General features: G+C 39.7%; 1 protein-coding gene across 1 annotated transcript in view; it reads left to right on the top strand.

The window, feature by feature from the left end:
- Nucleotides 1-21548, top strand: part of Gpr176 (G protein-coupled receptor 176) — a 136789-nt gene that overhangs the window by 110274 nt on the left and 4967 nt on the right. Inside the window, exon 3 of the mRNA XM_033765292.1 lies at nucleotides 13015-13267. Coding sequence (XP_033621183.1) covers nucleotides 13015-13267 — 253 coding nt within the window. The remainder of the gene's footprint in view (nucleotides 1-13014; nucleotides 13268-21548) is intronic.

Consider the following 21548-nt stretch of genomic DNA (forward strand, 5'->3'; position numbering starts at 1 on the left):
TTTTTTTTTTTTTTTGGTTTTTTTTGAGACAGGGTCTCACTATGTAGTTGAGACTGACCTGGAACTCACTGTGTAGCCCAGGCTGGTCTCGAACTCAGTGATCCTCCTGCCTCAGCCTCCAGAGTGCTGGGATAACAGGTGTGCGCCACCACGCCTGGCTACCATGGTGTTTAAAGGATGACTTCCACCACATGGCAGCTTCAAATAGCAGACATTTCTTGCTTCTCACAGTTTCTGTTGATTAGGAATTTAGGAACAGCTTGGCTGGGTGTTTCTGGCTCAAATTCTCTCATAAAGTTGCAGTCAAGACATTGGCTTAAGTTGCAGTCACATCAAGGCTGGAAATGGGCTTGGAGGATTCACTTCCAAGTTAGTTTGTTGTTGGCAGGAGGCCTCTGTTCCTCACTGCATGGGACTGTTTATAGGACAGCTTGGATTTTGAGACATATCAGCTGGCTTTCCCCATACCAAGTGATTCAAAAGAGATTAAAACAGATATGGCAGTGACCTAGACTTAGAAGTCTCCCTATCATTTCTGGCATAGCCTGTTTATACTGGGTGGCCCTATTGTGGAAGAGGCCCACATGGGTGCCTGAAGACCTAGAGGTGGAGATCACAGACATCTTAGAGATAAATTACCATCTGCAGGACCTGAGGATATTGTTTTTCTCAGAAGTCTTAACATTTAGCAAAAACAGCTTTTCTTACTTCAAGACTTACCTAATTTCATCCAGGTTCCTCCATCTGCATGAATGTGTCAAATCTATTTGGTGTTGTGAATTACCTTCTTATTCCTATGAGATAATTTTAGACAGTTCTTTATTGGAAAAATAACAATTACAAAACTTGTAAACAATTTTAAGAAACTTTAAAGCTATTCATTGCATTTATGCTCACTTGTATTTGCTTACATGGAGTGATAACAAAATATGTGGGCTAATAATTAGCCAATGATCTATACTCAGCCACGGTATTTGAAATTTTAAACCTTTATAAGAATAATGGTAAGGGCAGGCTAATGGAGATTATGGCTTAATAAAAGAAGAGATTTTTATATTTGTTTCATCCACATTAAATCAGTGACCTTGATTGCATTGTGAAAGCCAGTATTTTACATGCCCATAAAGTAGAAAATCAATATCTCACAGGATAGAAAAATTTCTCCCTGCCTCTTGTTTTATAATACCGGGTCATATCTCTTCATTGATCTCAGTGCTTTAAACAGGCTCATAGTATTTTGTGCTGGTTTTATTTTAAACCATCAGGAAAGTTACATGGTAAATAACTCACTGTTATTCAAATCAACTAATATTAGAGAGAAAAAAAATACAGGAATTAGAAGCTGATTATTCAGGAAGTGTTAAAATGCTATGTGAATTCTTCTCTTTTTATCTGTGTCACTGTGGCCACAGTCATTACTAATCCCAGGTTTATAGAAAAGTGATACAAAGCAGGGGAACTTGTCCAGTTTTTGGCAACGTGAATAATGAAGGCTCAAGCATATAAAGTTGCAGTTGTCTTAATAGTCACTGGGAAGCACACATACAAAATAAGGAGATAAATAAAACCAAAATCGTTCTATTGTTTTGCTCTCTTCCTTTCCGTCCATCCTGTTATTGCCTGAAACAGAGTAGAAGAGGAAAGAGAGAAAGATAACGTAGGATTGTCTTTAGAAAGGTACTGTTTCTGCCACCCACATACACTTCATTTTAGACAGTACTTAAATACAGAGTTTGTACTTAAATACATCTTATTGATTTACTTCCTACCTCGGGATGAACCATACCCACCTTCAGCTTATAAATCTAAGTGTCTTAGTTGCTGAACTTCTTCTGTATAATTAATGTGACAATCTATTCTTTTGCTTACTTTGCTACCTCTTTCCTTCTAGAGAGTTCTTGGCTCTCAGTACTCTGTTTTGTTACTTATTCCATTCTCTTACTTTGTTGGTGGACCCTTATGGGCTCTGTGCTATAATTCATTCTTTCCATACCTCTGTGTTCTATTCTTGACCTTGACCTTCACATTCATCACTTCCTCCTAGAGCCTTCCCATCTGGTTTTGGCCATCTGGTCTCTGGCCTTGTCCTAGGTCTGGCCACCTCTACCTCCTGCTCCATCTGCTGTTCTGGCTCTCCCAGCTTCTCATTCTACAGTCCCACTTCTCCTGCTGTCCTTTCTAGTGGAGACAGGAGAAAGTGGTGAAGGACACATAGGAGATTTGCTCTGGGGAACGATAACCTTCCGGGTCACGAGACAGTGGTCTGAAGTCTGTTAGATTTGCAGTGCCATTCCTAGCTCCTCACCCTCCTCGCTCTTTCCTGTGCCTCCTGCCTCTCTCCAGAACTCAGTTATATAAAAAGAGATGGTATTTTCAAAATTTATCAGTCATTTTCAGATTCATCGAGATCATAAGGAGTGAAAGGCTCTAGTTTCCCAAATCTTATTCCTCCTACTCCATCAGCTTTGCTGGGTCTCGGTGGAGTAAAGAGAGATTGGGTTCATTTTCTTTTCTTAGTCCTCTAATTATTGTACACTTGAGGTCCTTGGGAATATTTCTAATATAATTTTCTTTTTCAGACTGCATAATTATAATTACTGGACTAGAGGGAGTAGAAGGGCGTGTATGAGTATTTCGCGTGCATTGACAGCACTAATTATACTATGGCACGCAGTATCAGTGTTGAATTCCTCCTACAAACTGCTCTGACACCACTTGTTGGTTATAGGGAGACAGTGTGCCTTTGGCTTGTTAATGGAAGGCCGTTGTTGTCAATAAGTATACCTACAAAACAGAGTATGCAGAACAAACTCTGGTGGTTCTGATAACGTCATGTTCAAGTGTTAATTTTTATACCCAGTCTTTGTGAAACAATGCATAGTTTTAAAACTGTGTTTGGTGCTAAGGAGGACTGACAGATTTTCAAATATGGTTGCTTTCAGACTTCACAGTCTTACAATATGTGAGGGGAAATGGCCCCACTTCACTGGCCAGGATCTCTTGGTGAGCTGGCCTGTGTGGTTGATGTTGAGCATGGTGCACTGGTTCATCTGCATTCAGTCAAGCGTGGCTTGTTTGGATGCTGATCCTAGGAAAGCCAGAGAAAGTTAGATTACTTGATTGATTCCTCCTTTCCTCTGGATCTTTCTCCTTGTACTTAGAGACTTAGTCTATTTTCTGTTGTTGTAAAGGCTGAAAGTCCAAGGGTATGACACTGGCATCTGTCTGGCTTCTGGTGAGAGTCTTGTGAGGCTCATGGCGAGGAGCAGAAGAAGAGGTGTGGTAGGAGAGGAGTACACATGTGAGAGAAGGGGCTGGCGCTAGGTTCATGTTGCCATTCTTTTATCATAGCTAAGCCAGTCTTGAGACAGCAAGGACTGCATTCCAGGAGAAAAGCATTAATTCCCTCTTACTGACCTTCTCTTCATCTCTTCAAAGCCCCAGTATCTCTCAATCTGGTCACACTGGGGACCAGCCCTTTACGTGATTTCTGGTGAGGACAAACTCTCCAAACTACAGCACCCAACAAGAGGAAATGGAAACTGTGGTTGTTAAATGTTGTCAGCACTGGTACGGTTGGGTGGGGCCAGTGATTCCAAGATTCTTGCCAGCGAGTTTTAGGGAATAATACACATTCCAGGGACATTAGTAGACTTAGTGTGAGAGATCAGAGCGCAAGATGTCTTGTGAATCCATGAAAACGTTCTAGTTGATTTATATGGAAAAATTCAAGCTCTTGGTGAAAGAAGGGGAAGGGTTGTCAACTTTAGACTCTGATTACATCTTTCTCCTTGCATTATACATCTGTGTGTATCTTTCTGTATGTGAGAGGCAGGAAGAACTAATTTCAGGGGCTTTGTGACTTCCATGGGACAGCCCCAGGGAAGAACCAGGTTTTGTGGTGGTCAATGAGAACTTCTCGTCTTGATTTGAGCTATTCTGTTTGTCTTGTCTTGTGGATATCTGTGTGCTTGTTGCAACTGACCTAAAATTCCCTGTATGGCCTCACAGAAAATGACCTGATAAAGGCTGTTGTTGTCAGTCTGTATATTCTTTATGTATTACAACAATGAATCCTGTTAATATTTTGCCTGACTTATTCATTGGTTTTTTTTTGTTTGTTTGTTTTTGGTTTTTTTTCGGTACCAGGGATGGAACTTGGGACCTTGTGCTTGCGAGGCAGGTTGCAGAACCATTCAGCTAAATCCCTGGCCTATTGATTAGGAAAGAGTATTCTCAGGAGAAACTGTCCAAGTTTAGATTGGAGATACATATTTCATAAGGAGCTCTTTTCATTCATAGAAATTATTTGAAATTTACCACGAATTTTAATAAACTACATAGTTTGTTCCAGTTAATTCAATTTGTACTTAATTTAAACTTCCTGTATCATTTTTAAAGAAAGCTTTGGAATCAAATTATAGCTAAATCGCACAATTTTCTCACATTAGTAGCAATCAGCTTAGAGTTGAGCAGATATTAGATAGTTCAATCACAAGTTGCAGCAAATTGATAGACATTTCATTAGTGAAGAAAGGGCCAAAATTTTTAGACAGAGATTATGCGCAAATTATGTAAAAAACCAACAGGCACAACCCGTTAGCTACAAGTTGGTTTTCCCTTATATTCTTATGGATGACCATAATTCTGATAAGAGCAGAAAAAAACCCCACTTATCAGCTAGCTGGTGCTGGCTCTGGGTAGCTGGGAAATTTATCTGCACAGATTAAAGAATGAAAGATTTTTAAAAATTAGAATATAACAAAACCCTTGTAAGTGTTCCTTTGGAAGTGTGAACTTTGCAGCCTAGCTCTTTAGTGTTGGAGCACCCTCTCCTATATGCCACCCTAGTTCACACAGCTGAATTAATTGTGCCCCCCCTTTTTACCATTTGTCCTGTGTGCACTGAAGATTTCTTTATTCCTATCTTGTCTTTCCTTCACTCTCACTCTTATGAAACAGAGCTTCCTTTGAAAGTTTTGCTTGGGGAGCAGATTTAAGGGTTTAAAGAAAAATCTGAATTTGACTTTCAGATTTTGCTACAGTTTGAATGTATCCCCTCCAAAATGCAAATCTTAAAAGTTAGTGGTGGTTGTGATTGTGGAGAGAGGTGGGGCCTTTAAGAGATAATAAGGCCATGAAATGATTTGACTTCTCCCCTATCAGTGGAATTAAGGGTTTTATAAAGGAGGCTCAGGCAGTAGTTGGCTCCCTGGCCAAGAGGAAGACACTTTCCACCATGTGAAAACAGCACACTCATCTCTTCCTCAGGATGCAGCGCAGGCATCGGCTTGAGCGGAAAGCAGACTTCCCCAGGCAGTGGACCTACCACCGCCTAGTCTGAGACTGAGAAAAATTTCTGTTCTTTGTCCAGGCGTCATCTAGACTGTGGTATTCTGTCGCAGAGCCCAGAGGACTAAGGCAGGTTTTCAGGGTCATTCTCTTCCATCAAGATGCTGCTACTTTGAATAATTAGTGGGAGGTGCCAGGAGCTATTTTAAAGGGGATTGCGTGATGTTGAAAAAAATTCTTTTCTTAAAGGCAGTAGGGATTCGTGGAATGCTTTTGGTAAAATCATTCAAGTTACTTTACTTTTGTTTGTTTGTTTGTTTTGTTTTTGGGAAGGGTCTCACTATGTAGTTGAGACTGACCTGGAACTCACTATATAGCCTAGGCTGGTCTTCAACTCACAAGAGATTCTTCTGCCTCAGCCTCGCAAGTGCTGGGATTACAGGCGTGCGCCACCACGCCCAGCACTTTCCTTTTCTTTACTCACTAATCTCACACCTTTTTTGTCCTCTGGCAAAATGTATTTACTTATTTACTTGTGCACTTAATTATTTATAAATACTTATTTATAAATAAATGAGGAACTGATTCTTTTAAAAAGCCAGGATCATAATGTAACCACATCTGAATCATACCAAAATCAAATGGAACAGTGTCCTTAGGAATGCTTTTATTTTCTTGTAATGGTGGTAAAAGTGGAATGGTTTTTCCTTTTTTCCATTTCATTTAAAATTCTTAATTGCATATCTTATGAGCCTAAATGTGTAAGAGTACTTAGTGGCTGCCTTTGGGAAGATGTGGGTAATGATGAATGTTTTTAAAGGCTTTTAAAAAAACAAATAATCAAGTATAGTTATAATCATTGTTTTATCATTTGTAACATATCCTTGGCTAGATGGCATTAAGATATTTTTTCATGACACAAAGACTTCCTTGGTGGTTTCAAGCTATTTACCTAATTAAATTAAAACACTAACAGGCTCTCATCATTACTTTGAGACTTTTACTTTTTCTCAACTAAATAGTGGTTTCTTTTTCCAGTTTTCTCGATTCTTTGTAGTTTTAAAGATTTCTCTTGTCCTCTATATTAAGATGAGTCACATTTGTGTGCTGCTGTGAGATATCTGTGGTGCATTTTGAATGTTTCATAGTAAGTTGATGAGTTTGGAGGAGCAGACTCCATCTAGAGAGATGGCACCCTTCTTCCGAGACCTTTCCCATATGCTTCACCTCACAGTTGGGATGAGCAGACTTTGTCATGTGCTGCTCTGGGAAGGAGCAGACTTTGCAGGGGGTCCTGCCTTCCCTGCTGGGGAGGAAAAGGTTTTAGTGAAGTCACCAAGTCTAAATGACAGAAAGAGGGAGGTAAAATGCAAGTCTCACAGGCCTGAGGAAACTGCCCAGATGTCATCGTCCCAGGATTCTGTCAGCAGCATCACTGAGGGATGCCCATGAGGCAAGCCTGGGTGATCCTTTGGCAGACCAAGTTCTGTATTTGGTGTGGGAGGTCAGTATATCCATTGGTGACTCTCATTCCCTTTGTTGAGCATCTTTTCTTTTCCTCTAGCCCAACTCTTTTCTTTCCCCTCTTTGTCAGGCCTTTCCTTTTGCCCTCTGGAACCTTTATGCCACTAATAGAAAGCAACACATAACATGTACCCAGCACATACTAGGCACAGGAAGCTGTTCTAAGCGCTGCACATATATCACTTGTATTAAGTTTTTAATCCCGGTACTTTTACATAGGCGTTGTTGTTATGTCCATTTAACAGATGATATAACTGATACAGAGAAGTTAATTTACCTATGATCACACAGATGATAAATGGTAAAGCTGGGACTTGAACCAAAAGTAGGGCTTCAGGTTCTGTGTTCTTAGTCATTCAAATACCCTGCCTCTCCCTAGAATGAGAATTTTCATATAACCTAACATTTCTCAGAATAACCTTTCAAACAATTGTTTTTTACATGTGTACAGAAGTCCAACAAAGTATCAATGTGTGCTTGGCTAGCCACTTGAAATCTTTCCACAGCAGGGAATATAGCCCACCACAGAAGAACAACTCCCGTAAGGCATGAGCTCATGATCACGAATGTTAAAGACCATCTAAGGAAAACCTTAAGGGAGAGCCAGCAGACCCAAGAAAAGACAAAATTAACACTTCTACACTAGATACAGTAGAATCATCTGAAAGAAACTAAAAGCATTTGAAAATGTCATTAGATTACGAGAGAATGGAAGCCGTAGTAAAATAACTGGACACTAGGAATAAAGAATAGGCTGTTTGAAATACACTCAAATGCAATATTTTTAAAAAGTTTGGTTTGATTACTTTCCAGGTGAATTGAGAATTGATAAAATGGAAGGGAGATCTGAGAAATAATCTCTCAATTTGCAGAAGAGGATAAATTTATGGAAAATATGAATGAGTGGTGAACAGATATAACTGGTAGAATGAAGTCTAAGTATATGTGTGGTGATTGAAAAATACAGTAAACATTTTAAAAATTTATTACCAAAAAAGACACATTGTTTTTAATCCCCGCTCAATCACTCCTCCTCACTTCAAACAGACTTATCCCACAGTTCTTGTTACTTTTTGAAGCTGTTCTAGAAATCCTCTTTCCAGAATGTATTTATGAGGTACTATAAAAATACAGTCAGTGCTGCTGTCAGATGCCACCCGGTGGAAAGTCGGTTCCTAAAAACATTATGGTTACCAGGTGTGGTGGTGCACATCTGTAATCCCAGCATGCTGGAGGCGGAGGCAGGAGGATTGCCACAAGTTCGAGGCCAGCCTAGGCAACATAGTGCGTTCAAGGCCAGCCTCAACTACATAGAGAGACCCTGTCTCAAAAAAACAAAAACAAAACAAACAAACAAAAAAACTTTTATGATGTGTCCTCATCCACCTTATCCACCACATCTAGTATAGTCTGACTTATTTTATTTAAAACAATTTTTTTATTATTTTAGTTTATTAGTCTATGATTGCAGTGAATAATACTCGCATTCCTTGTGTGGAGTTGGTACATGTTCATGACACATCCCAAGTCCTTTTTTTTTTCATTGCTTTTCTCATCTCCCCTTCATCTCTTGATCCTCTTGGCCACTGAGGATGATCTGTCTCTCTACTTTTTATTGTCTATAGTTTTTTTTTAATGTACACATTTACTATATTTTTAGGTAACTCCTGTGTCTAATAAGAGATCTGGAAGAGGAAAGAATAGGGAAAGTTACAGAGGCAAATGGATGAAAATTTTCGAGACACATAGATATAAAAAAAACAAATACTAGAATTGAGGAAGCGTGCAAAGTAGCAAACATTTTTGTGAAAGAGGAGAACGTTTAGCGAGCATGTGGGGAAACCACCTTTCTCATCCACCATTTGTGGAGGAGCATTTGGCAAGGTATATTTAAAAATTGTGTGGCCGGGGACGTAGCTCAGTGGCACCATGCCTGCCTTGCAAGTGCAAGGTTCTGAGTTCGATTTTTTTACAAAAAATAAAAGAAAATAAAAATAAAAAATAAAAATTGTGCAGTCATTTGACCCAGAAATTCTACTAGGAATTTCTCATTCATAAACATTCAGTTCAATTCTCCATGCAGGTTTCACAATAATGGTATATTGGATACAGTTTAAGCAAACTCACCAATATATAATAAATAAAATTAATTAGAGAATAATTATAAAACACTGTTGTTTTTATATAGCTCCTAAAATAATGATATATTATTATCACAGAATGTTCATATGGTGAAAAGACGTAGTTACAAAGCAGAATGTATAGTTTGGTCCCACTGGAATAAATAAAAGTCTGTATATATAAAGAGTTTGGAAGGATAAATACTTAAAGTTTACAGTTAGTTATCATTGGGTGGCTAATTCTTAATTTTTCCTTCATACTTCTATGCATTGTCTGAATTTTTAAAATTATGTGTTATCTTAATAATCACAAAAAATAAGATATGTGGGAAACACATGCATGTGTGCATGTACACACACACACACACCCTGAAACAGAAATGGTACTTTGAAGTTCTAGACTCAAGTACTTGAAACACAGTCGTGTTACACATCCAGAGCTGTACCCTGGAGAGCAGGACTCTTGGTTTGTGTTCTCTTTTAACTCCCTCCTGTTTTTAGTAAACACTTGTATTTTTCAGTGTTTTCCTCTTCTTTCTGAAACAAGTATGTGTACGTGGTCCCAGTGTACTTTGTGACTACTGCATGAGTGAGCTCATTTTTAAAAAAATGGAAATAACTGGGATTCAAGTTAATTAAAATCTTTACGTTTGACTGGTGACAGTGATCAGCTGGGAGAGACAGAAAAATATCAACGAATAGTAATAATTTTAAAAAATTGGCCAAAGGTTGTGAACTTTCTTGTGTGTTGACTGGTAGGAGTAGCTGCCTCGGGCTCTCTGGAGACTATAATGTGAGCTCACTGGGATGTGTGTGCATGTTAGGTTCTTAATAGCATGAAGGGGTTAGTTCCTAGATAAAATGTAATTTTAAACTAGGTACGATGGCACATTGCCTATCACCCCTGTATTCTGGGAGGCTGAGGCCAGAGGATTGCAAGTTCAAGCCCAACTTGGGCAGGTTAGCAAGACTGTCTCAATATTACAGAAAGAAGTTAGGGAGGTGGGATGGGGATATAGCTCAGTGTAAACAGCTTGAGTTCAATCCTCTGCACCCCCTCAAAGAAGTAATTGTAGCAGTCTCGGGTTTCATATTTTCCATAATCATTGCAAACAGGTTTCCTGCATGTGAGGTTGATCTCAGCTGTTGCCCTTCACCCCATTGATCATCAGGGTTAATTGGCTGATCTGGCTGACTAGGAAGATGTCCCCTTCCTCTCTGTTTGCTCCTTGTATGTCCCTTCCGAAGCTGTGTGCTTGGTGGAGGAGGATGACTTCCCCCACAGAGAAAGACCAGTCTTTCACCAAGGGGATGGGAGGAGCTGACTCCCCTGTTAGACCCTCCCAACAAGCCCTCAAGGCCCATTTGTAGGAGACCATAGCATAGTCATGCTTCCAAGGCTCCAGACACCTCCAGAAGCAGCACTGTGAGTGGCAGCCTGCCTGTCTTAAAAAGAAACAAATACAAGTCGAAACAAGTTTCCTCATTTACGTGTGTGGACGTACTAATAAAATGTTCATTATACTGTTAGTACAGTTCCTAAGATGGTATATTCCTCTTTCCCAAAGCCAGAATACTTTGACCTCAAATTGTTATTATATATATTGCTAAAGCATGACTTTAAAAATATGATAAAAGGGCCGGGTATTTAGCTTAGTGGTGTCACTGCCTGCCTAGCAAGCACAAGGACCCCAGTTTGTTCCCCGGTACCAAAAAAAATTTTTTTAAAATAAAAATATGCCTGTCATAATAGGGAGGGAGAAAGGTGTTTGGGCTTGTAGAATATGAGAGTAATGATGGAACTGTGTTTCGGTTAGATTTCAAAAGAGGAGAGAGACCCCTGGCCCACATCATGCCCTTTGTGATGAATTTTCCTCCTTGTTTTGTTATTCAAGGTGTTTTATTCAGCATAACTGCCAAACCGAAAAGATTAACTGTGAGGAGAGAAGAGAAAAAGGAAATCCTAAGGGTCTGACTTCTTTCAAGGGAACAGCTCATTTATCTAGAGTCAATTACCTGGAGATACCCCAGACTGTGAGCACTGCATATACTCTGACATACCTACTCTCTGCGCAGCAGATTTAAGTGGGCTCTGATAATGACCTCCACTGCAGCCCTGAACCCCCACTGTCCCCCGCTAGGCACCCCCACTCCTCTTCAGAACCTGGCTCCGCTCTCAGCGGCATTCATCAGACAGCATGGGTCAGCATGTGTGCAGGAGGGAGCAGCCGGGAGACCTAGAATTTCAGCGGGAAAAGCAGGCTGCTGTGTGCACCTGAAGCCAGGGTCCTGGGTGACCGGGGTGGGGGTGGGGGCCGTGTGTGTTGGGGGGCTGTGTCTAGAAGTAGCGTTTCTGAAACTTCAGTCTGGGGCCAACTGCTCTGGGTGCTTTTACAGCTGCGTGTCCCTGGTGGATACTTCATAACTGATTCTGTATGTCATTCTGCTGCAGTGTGCCCTGTGATCCCCTGAGTGACTGATATATGTATTACAAAAGGGCTCCTCTCACTTCAGGGCCTTTTGATCACTGTTTGTACCAATTAATTTATTCAGTGATATTTATTGGATGCCTACTCTGTGCCAGATACCGAGCTGAGTGTGGTGTTGTAACAGTGAACAAGGTTAACATGTATTTTTTTTTTTTTTTTGTCCTGATAAATGAAGGGGCAACCAGAAAACAAATTTAGAGTTTATGGTAAGAATTGCCAAGGAATATAATGGAGGGAGGAACAGTGAGTATTTAAAATAAAAAGATGCTCAGAGAAGGTCTTTTAGAGTAGAAGCAGCATTGAAACAAAGACCTGGATTAAAGCAAGTTAGACATGTGAGGAGCAAGTGAGGCAGTATAAATGACTTGTTACAGGCCACTGAAGCTGGATAATCCTTGATATGTTTAAGAGTGGAAAAAAGAGCCAGAGTGACTGGTGTATCTGCCAGCCAGGGGAAGAAAGGTGTGAGATTAGCCCTAGATGGTGGTCCTGGAGAACCATGTGATGAGAGGGGGTAGGGGATCAAAAGTGTGGTTGTAAAAAACATCTGGTACTGAGATAAGAAGCCTCTAGGACATGAATTTTTGGTGGAAAGCCATCTGAATGGGTAATTTAACCAGGGCAGAGGTCACAGAGAAAGGAGGAGGGCCTAGAAAAAGAACACAGCACCCAGGCATTAGTGGTGATGGGGAGGGAGGGGGAACCCAGGAGAGTGTAGGCTTTAAGGCACAGCAAGAGCACACTCAGTGTTACTGCTGCTGAAAAGTCTACTGCTGTCCAACGTAATAGCCACTAATGGCGTGTGGCCCTTGAGCACTTGAAATGTGACCATTTGAAATTGAGATGTGCTGTAAGTGTATATTAAAAAAGAATACACACACACACACACACACACACCCTGGCTTATGAAGACAGTGTAAAATAAAATGGAAAACACTAAGGATTTGAAGTAATGATTACATGTTGAAATGATACTTAGGATTTACTTGGGTTAAAAAATTCACTTGCTTCCTTTTACTTTGTAGAAATATAGCTACTAGAAAAATTTAAAATTATACACGTGGCTTACATTGTGTTTCTGTTGTGTTTGAGCAACACAGAATTCATTAACAAACTTAAATTTTTTTTTTTTTTTTTTTTTTTTTTTTGCGGGGTAACAATTGGGGCTTTTACTTAATTTTTTTTTTTTTTTTTTTTTTTGTACCGGGGATCAAACTTGGGTCCTTGTGCTTATGAGGCAGGCTGCCAAACCACTGAGCTAAATCCCCGGCCCAACAAACTTAAGTTTAATGAGAGTAGACTGCCTGGGATTAGACAATACCTAGTCAATTGTTTCTATGCCTTTGATACTGAAGCACTATCATCATAATACTGTTTTGCCTAAAATTAAATAATAAACTCACCTCTTAAGTGTCATCTAGACTTTTTGGTATGTGTGATCTAATAATTTCACATTAACTGACAGCATGATATATGGAAGTCAACTCTCAAATACATTTTAGAAGATTTAAACCTGTATTTTCTTTCTTTCTTTCTTTCACTTTTCTTTAAAGGGTTAACGTTTTTCATTTCTTTACATATCTGGCCAGGAAACTTCATGGTGTTATGGTCCACTTGCCGCACAGCCGTGTTCAAATCTGTCACCAACAGGTTCATTAAAAACCTGGCCTGCTCGGGGATCTTCGCCAGCCTGGTCTGTGTGCCCTTCGACATCATCCTCAGCACCAGTCCTCACTGTTGCTGGTGGATCTACACCATGCTCTTCTGCAAAGTTGTCAAGTTTTTGCACAAAGTCTTCTGCTCTGTGACTATCCTCAGCTTCCCCGCCATTGCTCTGGACAGGTGAGATACCTTAGCCCGGCGCTCAGCATTTACAAGTGTGTGGAAAAATGAGCCTTGTGGAATGAGTGATGAACCGTCACTGTTTTGTACACTGATTTTTAACCTGCTGTGGTTAACAGAAAGAGAATGAATGTTCAAAACAGAGCCTTACCAGGAGGATTGCTGCATGCTCGAGGCCAGCCTGGGCGACGTAGTGCTGTAGTGAGTTCAAAGTTAGCCTGAACTACACATGAGACCCTGTCTCTATGCAGTCATGGAAAATAAGACCCTGAGCAAAGGCTTGAGTGGGGAGTTACACTGTAACGGGGCTGGATCATGCTGCCACTTCAGCTGGGTTAGAATTGGTGTTGCGTCTGATTTGGAGTAGATTGCTCACCTGATTTATAACTCTGCAGTTGGGATTCTTGGATACAACATGAAAACATTTCAGGAAGAACAAGGAGTAATTCAGTGGTTATTTTAACTAATGATTAGATGACTCAGCAGGACCAAGCACAGACCAGCTGAATTCCCTCTGGAAGATTTATTTCCAAGGCCTCATATTGTTGTGGTTGTTTTCTCTGTCCATCTTTAAAAGGATGTTTATTTGGAAATTAATCATATTTTAGTTATTGCCATCATTCATAATGCGGAAGTCAAGAGTCCTTGCCCCAAGTTTGCATTCTGGTGGGTGCTATAATGTATTTTGTGTGAAGTCACCTGTGTTCATGGCAGGAGTCCTTCTGACAGCCCTATCCTACCTGCTATCACAAAGCCTTTTTATTTATTTTTTAATTAATTAATTTTATTGGTACATTTAAGGTGTACAATATAGTGACATTCATCATTGGAAATTTGCACCTTCATGTAATCCATCTTGGTTCTCATTTTTTCCCCATTTCCCTGCACTCCCTTAAACCCCTACACCCTTCCCTAACTACAAAGACTTTGTTTCCTTCTTTTTTCTCATGTTAATTCCATTCCCATGTTTCTTTGCCCCTACCTCTCCCATTTCCCCATTGCTTTGCACCTTTTCTTCCTATTTCAAATTAACTGTTATACCTTTTAGTCCTTATTTACACTTTCAGTTTCTCACACTAACCATTTGGTATTTATACATATATGTCCTATTTATTTCACTTAAGAGTATCCACTCAGTGTGCATCCATTTAGCTATAAATGTCTCTAGTTTCTCATTCTTTATGGCTGAGTAGTACTCTATAAACGTACACACACACACACACACCTACACACACACACACACACACACACACACACACACACACATTTTTCCTTATCCAGTCTCCTATTGATGGGCAATTGGGCTGCTTCCAAGTTTTAGCTATCATGAGTTATGCTGCTATGAACATGGGTGCATATATATCGCTGTGGTATGATTCTTTTAATTCTTTGGGCAAGATACCCAGTGGGGGGATAGCTGGGTCAAATGGGACCCCCAATCCTAGTTCTCTGAGGTATCTCCATACTGATTTCCACATTGGTTGCACCAGTCTGCACTCCCACCAACAGTAGAGCAGGGTTCCTCTTTCCCCACAGCCCTGTCAGCATTTGTTATTAGTTGATTTCATGGTAGCAGCCAGTCTTTCTGGGGTGAGGTGGAATCTCATTGTTGTTTTCATCTGCATCTCTCGATATGTTAATTTTTAACATCTTTCATATGTTAATTTGATATTTCTCCTTCTTTGTCTGAGAAGTGTCTGTTCATTTCAGGTGCCCATTTTTGGACTGGGTCTTTAAATTTGGGAGGTCTGATTTTTATCAGTTCTTCATATATTTTAGATAGTAGATCTTTGTCTGAGGAAGAGCTGGTGAAAAGGTTTTCCCACATTGGTTATTTTAGTTTAGTGCTTGATGAGAGATATAGGTCTAGGTTTAATCTTTGGCAAGTTGAAACCCAGTTTTTCCAGTAACATTTATTAAAGAGGCTATCTTTCCTCCAGGTAAGGTGTTTGGCTCCTTTGTCCAAGATGAGGTAGCTGAGTGTGTCTGGACTTGTTTCTACATCTTCTAATCTGTTCTATTGGTCCTCAGGTCTGTTTCTTTGCCAGCACCATGTTTTTATCACAGTAGCTTTGTAGTATAGTTTGTTTTTCTTTTTTCATTGAGTTTATTGGTACATTTTAGATATACAGTACAGTTGCATTCATTATTGGGATCTTGTACCTTTATATGACAGGTCTTGGTTCTCGTTTTTTCCCCTTGTCCCTGCCCTCCCTTCACCCCCTGCTCCCCTCCCCATTTATAAACACTTTTTTTTCCATTTTTTCATTTTCTCATATTTTTGTCTTTTCCCTTATTACCTTTCCCCTACCCTTCCCACTTTCCCCACACCTTTAGCCCTTTTCTTCCTATTTCACATTGTCAATTATATCATTAGGATCTTATGTACTATTATAGTTTTTCACACCAGAGAAACTATTTGGTATTTTCTGTAGTATAGCTTCAAGTTGGGGATTTTGATACTCCCTTCCTTTTTATTGCCTAGAATTGCTTTTGCTATTCTAGGTCTCTTCTTATTCCAAATGAAATTTTGGATTGTTTTCTCAAGGTCTGTGAAGTATGCTGCTGGGATTTCAATTGGGATTGCATTAAATCTATATAGCAATTTTGGAAGTATGGCCATTTTCACTATGTTGATTCTTCCTACCCAGGAGCAAAGGATGTCTTTCCATTTTCTGATATCCTCTTCAGTCTCTCTTTTTTTTTCAGAGTGTTGTAGTTTTCAGAGTAGAGGTCTTTGATTTCTTTTATTAGGTGGATTCCTAGGTATTTCAATTTTTTGGATGCTATTGTGAAAGGGATCGTTTGTCCCACTTCTTTCTCAGTGAGTCTGTTTTTCATATACAGAAAAGTTATTGGTTTTTGTTTGTTGACCTTGTATCCAGCTACTTTGCTGAATTTCATTATTAAGTCTAGAAGACTTTTGGTGGAGTTCTTAGGGTCTTCTAAATAGAGTATTGTGTCATTTGCGAATAATGACAATTTGACTTCTTAGTTTCCTATCTTTATTCCTTTTATTTCTTTCTCTTGTCTAATTGCTGTGGCTAATGTTTCTAGAACTATATTGAACAGGAGTGGTGATAGTGGACGTCCTTGTCTTGTTCCTGATTTTAGTGTGAAGGATTTCAATTTTGACCATTTAGTATGATATTGGCTTTTGGTTTTTCATAGAAGGCTTTTAACAGATTGAGGTAGAGATGGTCTATTCCAATTTTTTGAAAGGTTTTTTTCATAAGTGTGTGTTGGATTTTGTCAAGTGCTTTTTCTGTGTCTATTGGACATGAACATATGGTTTTTGTCCTTGGCTCTATTAATATAGTGTATTACATTTATTGATTTGCATATGTTGAACCATCCCTGCATCCCTAGGATGAATCCCACTTGGTCAGGGTGTATGATCTTCTTAATGATCTCCTGCATTCTATTTGCAAGTATCTTATTAAAGATTTTTGCATCTGTGTTCATTAGTGAGATTGGCCTATAGTTCTCTTTTCAGTCAAGGTGATGCTTGCTTCCAGGAATGAACTCAGGAGTATTGCTTCCCTTTCAATTTCACTGAAGAGTTTACACAGGAGAGGGAGTAGTTCCTCTCTAAATGTCTTGTAGAATTCAGCAGTGAAGCTGAATTCAGGACCCGGACTTTTCTTAGCTGGAAAGTTTTTTATTATGTTTTAAATTTCATTGATATTGTTTTATTGTTGTTGTTGTTGTTGTTTGTTTGTTTGAGACAGGGTCTCATTATGTAGTTGAGACTGACCTGGAACTCACTATGTAGCCCAGGCTGATCTTGAACTCACAGCGATCCTCCTGCCTGAGCCTCCTGAGTGCTGGGATTATAGGCATGCGCCACCACACCCAGTTTTCATTGATTGATATTGGGTTGTTTAGAATTTTTAGGTCATCTTCATTCAACTTTGATAATTCATACAAATCTAGGAATCTGTCCATTTCTTCTGTATTTTCCATCTTATTAGCATATAGATTCTCCAAGTAGGTATTGATGATCCTCTGGATTTTTGCTGGGTCCATTGTAATTTCCTAATTGCATGGATTTGGGTCTTTTCTTTCCTTTTTTTGACAAGTTGGCTAAGGGTTTGTCAATTTTGTTTATCCTTTCAAAGAACCAACTCTTGGCTTCATTGATATTTGTATTGTTCTCTTTGTTTCCATTGCATTAATTTCTGCCCTGATCTTTATAACTTCCTCCCTTGCATGAGCTTTGGGTTTGTCTTGCTTTTCTTTTTCTAGAAGCTTGAGGTTCAGCATTATGTTGTATAATTGAGCTTGTTCTGTTTTCCTAATATGAGTATTCACTGCTATGAATTTCCCTCTTAAGACTGCTTTCATTGTGTCCCATAGATTCTGGTGTGTTGTACTGTTGTTGTCATTTAATTGTAGGAACTGTCTGATTTCTTCTTTAATTTCCTCTGTGACCCATTGTTTATTCAGAAATGTGTTGTTCAATTTCCACATGTTTATGAAATTCTTGTGGTTTCTTTTGCTATTGATCTCCAGTTTCATTACACTGTGGTCTGATAATATAACGTCAGTTCCCTTGCACTAATTTAAACATGTTCTGTGAGTGAGTATGTGGTCTATTTTGGAGACTGATCCATGTGCAACTGAATTCTGATTTTGTGGGGCGGAACACTCTGTAAACTTCTGTTAAGTTCATTTGTTCAAGAGTTTGAGTTCTACTGTTTGATTGTTTATTTTTTATCTGGTTGATCTATTTGTGACAGTGGAGTATTGAGGTATGCCACTACTATTGTGTTAGTGCTTATATGATTTTTCATGTCCATTAGTATTTGTTTATATAATTGGGCACACTTGTGTTTGGTGCATATATATTTATGATTGTCATTACTTCCTCTTGGATTGTTCCCTTTATAAGTATGTAGTGTCCCTCTTTGTCTCTCTTCATCAGTGTTGGTTTGAAATTCACTTGATCTGCAGAGGACAGCTACTACCGCCTTTTGGGGGGCTTCCTGTCACATGGAGTATTGTTTTTCACTCTTTAACTTTCAGTCTATGAGTTCTTTTTGAATTCAGTGTGTTTGATGTATGCAGCGTATTGTTGGATCCTGCTTCTTGACCCATTCTGCCAGTCTGTTTCTTTTGATTGGTGAATTGAGGCCATTAACACTGATGGTCATAACTGATATGTATTTAATTATCCTTGTCATGACCTTTTCTTTTTGTTGGCTTCTCCCCCTTTTCATTTAATTTCTTGTTGTTTGTGATGAATTCATTATGCTGGGGTCCTGGGGTTGTGATCCTCATTGTCTTTTCCTAGGATATTGTTTAAAATTTTTTGGAGTGCTGGTTTAGTATTCATGAAGTTCCTAAGATGCTTTTTTGTCATGAAAGTATCTTATTTCTCCATCAATTTTGAAAGATAGTTTTGCAGGATACATCAATCTGAGTTGGAGGTTGTTTTACTTTAGGATTTGAAATACAGCACTCCAAGTGCTTCTTGTGGGTTTGTGTTGAGAAGTCTGCTGTGATTTTAATAGGGTTTCCTTTGTACGTGATTTGTTTCTTTTCTCTAACTACTTGTAGAATTTTGTTCTTCTGCTGGATTTCTGGAATCTTAACTATTATATGCCTATCTGTAGATTTTTTGATCATGGCTAGTTGGAGTCCTAAAAGCCTCACTTATCTGTGTGTCAGGTTCTTTCTCCGCATTTGGGAAGTTTTCTGCCAATACTTCACTGAACAGTTTTTTTGTCATCTGCACTCTCTGCTGTTTTTTCATTGACTCCAATCAGTCTTATGTTATTCTTCTTTGAATTGTCTAGCAGCTGCTGGATTGATCTCTCATGGTCCCTCACTATGTTTAAGAGATTTTTCTTTTCCTGGACACTAATTGCAATCCTATCTTCTACATCTGAAATGCTGTCCTTGCATTTGCTTGTTCTGCTGTGTAAACTTTCAATGGAATTTTTAATGTCTTAGAAATCTGTCTGTGTCTGTTTTATGAATTCCATTTGTTTCCTATGTTGGGATTCTATCATGTTTCTCAGCTCCTCTATTTTTTTTTAAATCTGTGTCTGCTCTAGATTTATTAATCATGTCTTGCACTATGGGCATGATCTCTGCTGTTATCTGAGAAATTATTTCTGATTTCATTTTCTCTAGGTCCTCTTTCATTGCCATTTCAGGGAGTCTAGGTGGTTGAGTATCAGATTGTTCCATCTATGTGCTCACTTTGGCAGCACATATACTAAAATTGGAAAGATTGTTCCATCTTGTTTCCCTTTGTGGTTGCCTGAGGTGATCTGGAAGTCTGGTTTTGAGACATTTCTGTGTCTTCTTATTTCATCAGATGCAGCCTGCTATGCCATTGTTGAGTCAACTTTTTGCTCACCCAGTGGTCTTCAATTCTCAGCAAGCCACTGAGCAGCCTTTACTGTGTTCCTCACCAGTGCACCAATTCCTGGGTTTGGAATGGTGGCCTTCTGTATCCTTCAGTTGACTTGTTGTCTGGGTGGGATTCTAACTGGGGCCTGTGCACACTTGGGATGGTATCTAGGTGTGCCTTTTGCTGGGGCCCTTATATAGCTGCTGTCTGGGGGGGACCTTTGGCTGGGGGCTATGTATCTAAGTTCCTGTTGTCTGTGTGGGCTTCTGGCTAGGATCTTCAGGTACTAATCAGTGGTATCAGGGCAAGCTTCTGCGTTGCTTGTGTGTCTGTGTAGTTATTTTCCAGGTGGGCCCTTGGCTATGGCCGATGATATGGTGGGACTCTGGATGAAGCTTGCATGCCTGTGCAGCTCTTTTCTAGGTGGGCTGTGGCTTGGGCATGTTTGCCCCCACCTCTGGGGTCTGGGAGGGCCAGGGCCCTAGCTGGGACCCACCTGCAGCTGCGCCACTCTGGTCCACACAGCTGCTCCCTGGTGTGTGTGTGCACACTTACCGATGGTATGGTGGAACTCTGGAGGATGGTTTTGGGTCTATGCAGCTCTTTTTTAGGTGGCCTGTGGCCTTGGCATGTGTATCCATATTTCTGGGGTCTGGGTGGGGCCCTAGCTGGGACCTGCCTGCAGCAGCACCACTCTGGTCCACACAGCTGCTCCCTGGTGTGTCTTTTATTTATTGTTGAGATGGAATCTTGCTATATTATCAGCTGGCTTTGAACTCCTAGGCTTAAGCAGTCCTCCTGCCTCATCCTCTTTAGTAGCTGGCCCTGCACCTGACATTAGGGATCCCTTAAGACTTTCATCTTTTACGTCCTGGACTCTTCTTTCCTGGAAGTTTTTGAAACAAATGTTTTTTTAGATATAACTTGCATATTAATAAAACTCACCTAGTTTTAGGGTGTGGATCAGTGAAATTTAGCATATTTAGAGATGTACAGCCAGCACTGCTTATTAGAACTTTCATCCCCTACAATTGCTCCTCATTGCCGTCTTCACACTTTGGGAACCACTAATCTACTTAGTCTATATAATTGCACGTTTTTGGACATTTCATGGAAGTAGAATCATGTAGTATGTGTTCTTTTGTACCTGCCTTCTTTCACTCAGCCTAGTTTCAGGGTTCATCCATGTTATAGCATGTGTCAGCACTTGATTCGTTTTTGTGGCCAATAATATTTAATTGGAGGATGTGTTATATTCTTTATCCATTTACCGGTTGGTGGACATTTGTTTTCATTTTCTAGCTATTGTGAATAATGCTGCTAAGAATCCTGAGAGCTTTTTTAACAACAAGATGCAACAGTGGGAATACATTATTCTGAACATTTTGCCATTATACCTGGAAGAAATGTGATAATCCCTGTGGGTCCTGTGTGGGCCCTAGATCCTAGATAAGGAAATATGCAAATAAGAAATTTTTATTTTCTTCCCTGTTGTTATCCTTTTAACACAAAAGGTAAACAAGCCTTTTTAATAGTAAAATAAGACTAGCAAATTGCTCTTATTCAGAAATACAGATTATTTGCAAGTGTCAGTGCAGTACACGTGAAGACGAAGAGAAGATGAGCTTTTACTTCGTTTGCAGGTATTTGTTTCACTGTACCACGTCAGCAAGTTAAGTGGTGCCCACGCTTCCTGCATCATCTTCTAAAGATTTACACTAGGGAAAATTATTTGTAGTGATCCTGAGTTCTTATGTTGTGTCTATTTCTCAATACATAATGGGATGGAAAATTGAGGGGACCTAGGTTTGTTGCATGCGAGTGAGCAGTTGGTGACCAGAGTCAGCAGATTCCTAGGCATGTGTTTGTGTGTGAGGGTGGGGCCTGCACGTATTTATAGACTTGTGGTTAGAAGCA

The sequence above is a fragment of the Fukomys damarensis genome, unplaced genomic scaffold, assembly GCF_012274545.1.
Source record: "Fukomys damarensis isolate Sample0158 unplaced genomic scaffold, DMR_v1.0_HiC HiC_scaffold_17, whole genome shotgun sequence".
NCBI lineage: Eukaryota > Metazoa > Chordata > Mammalia > Rodentia > Bathyergidae > Fukomys > Fukomys damarensis.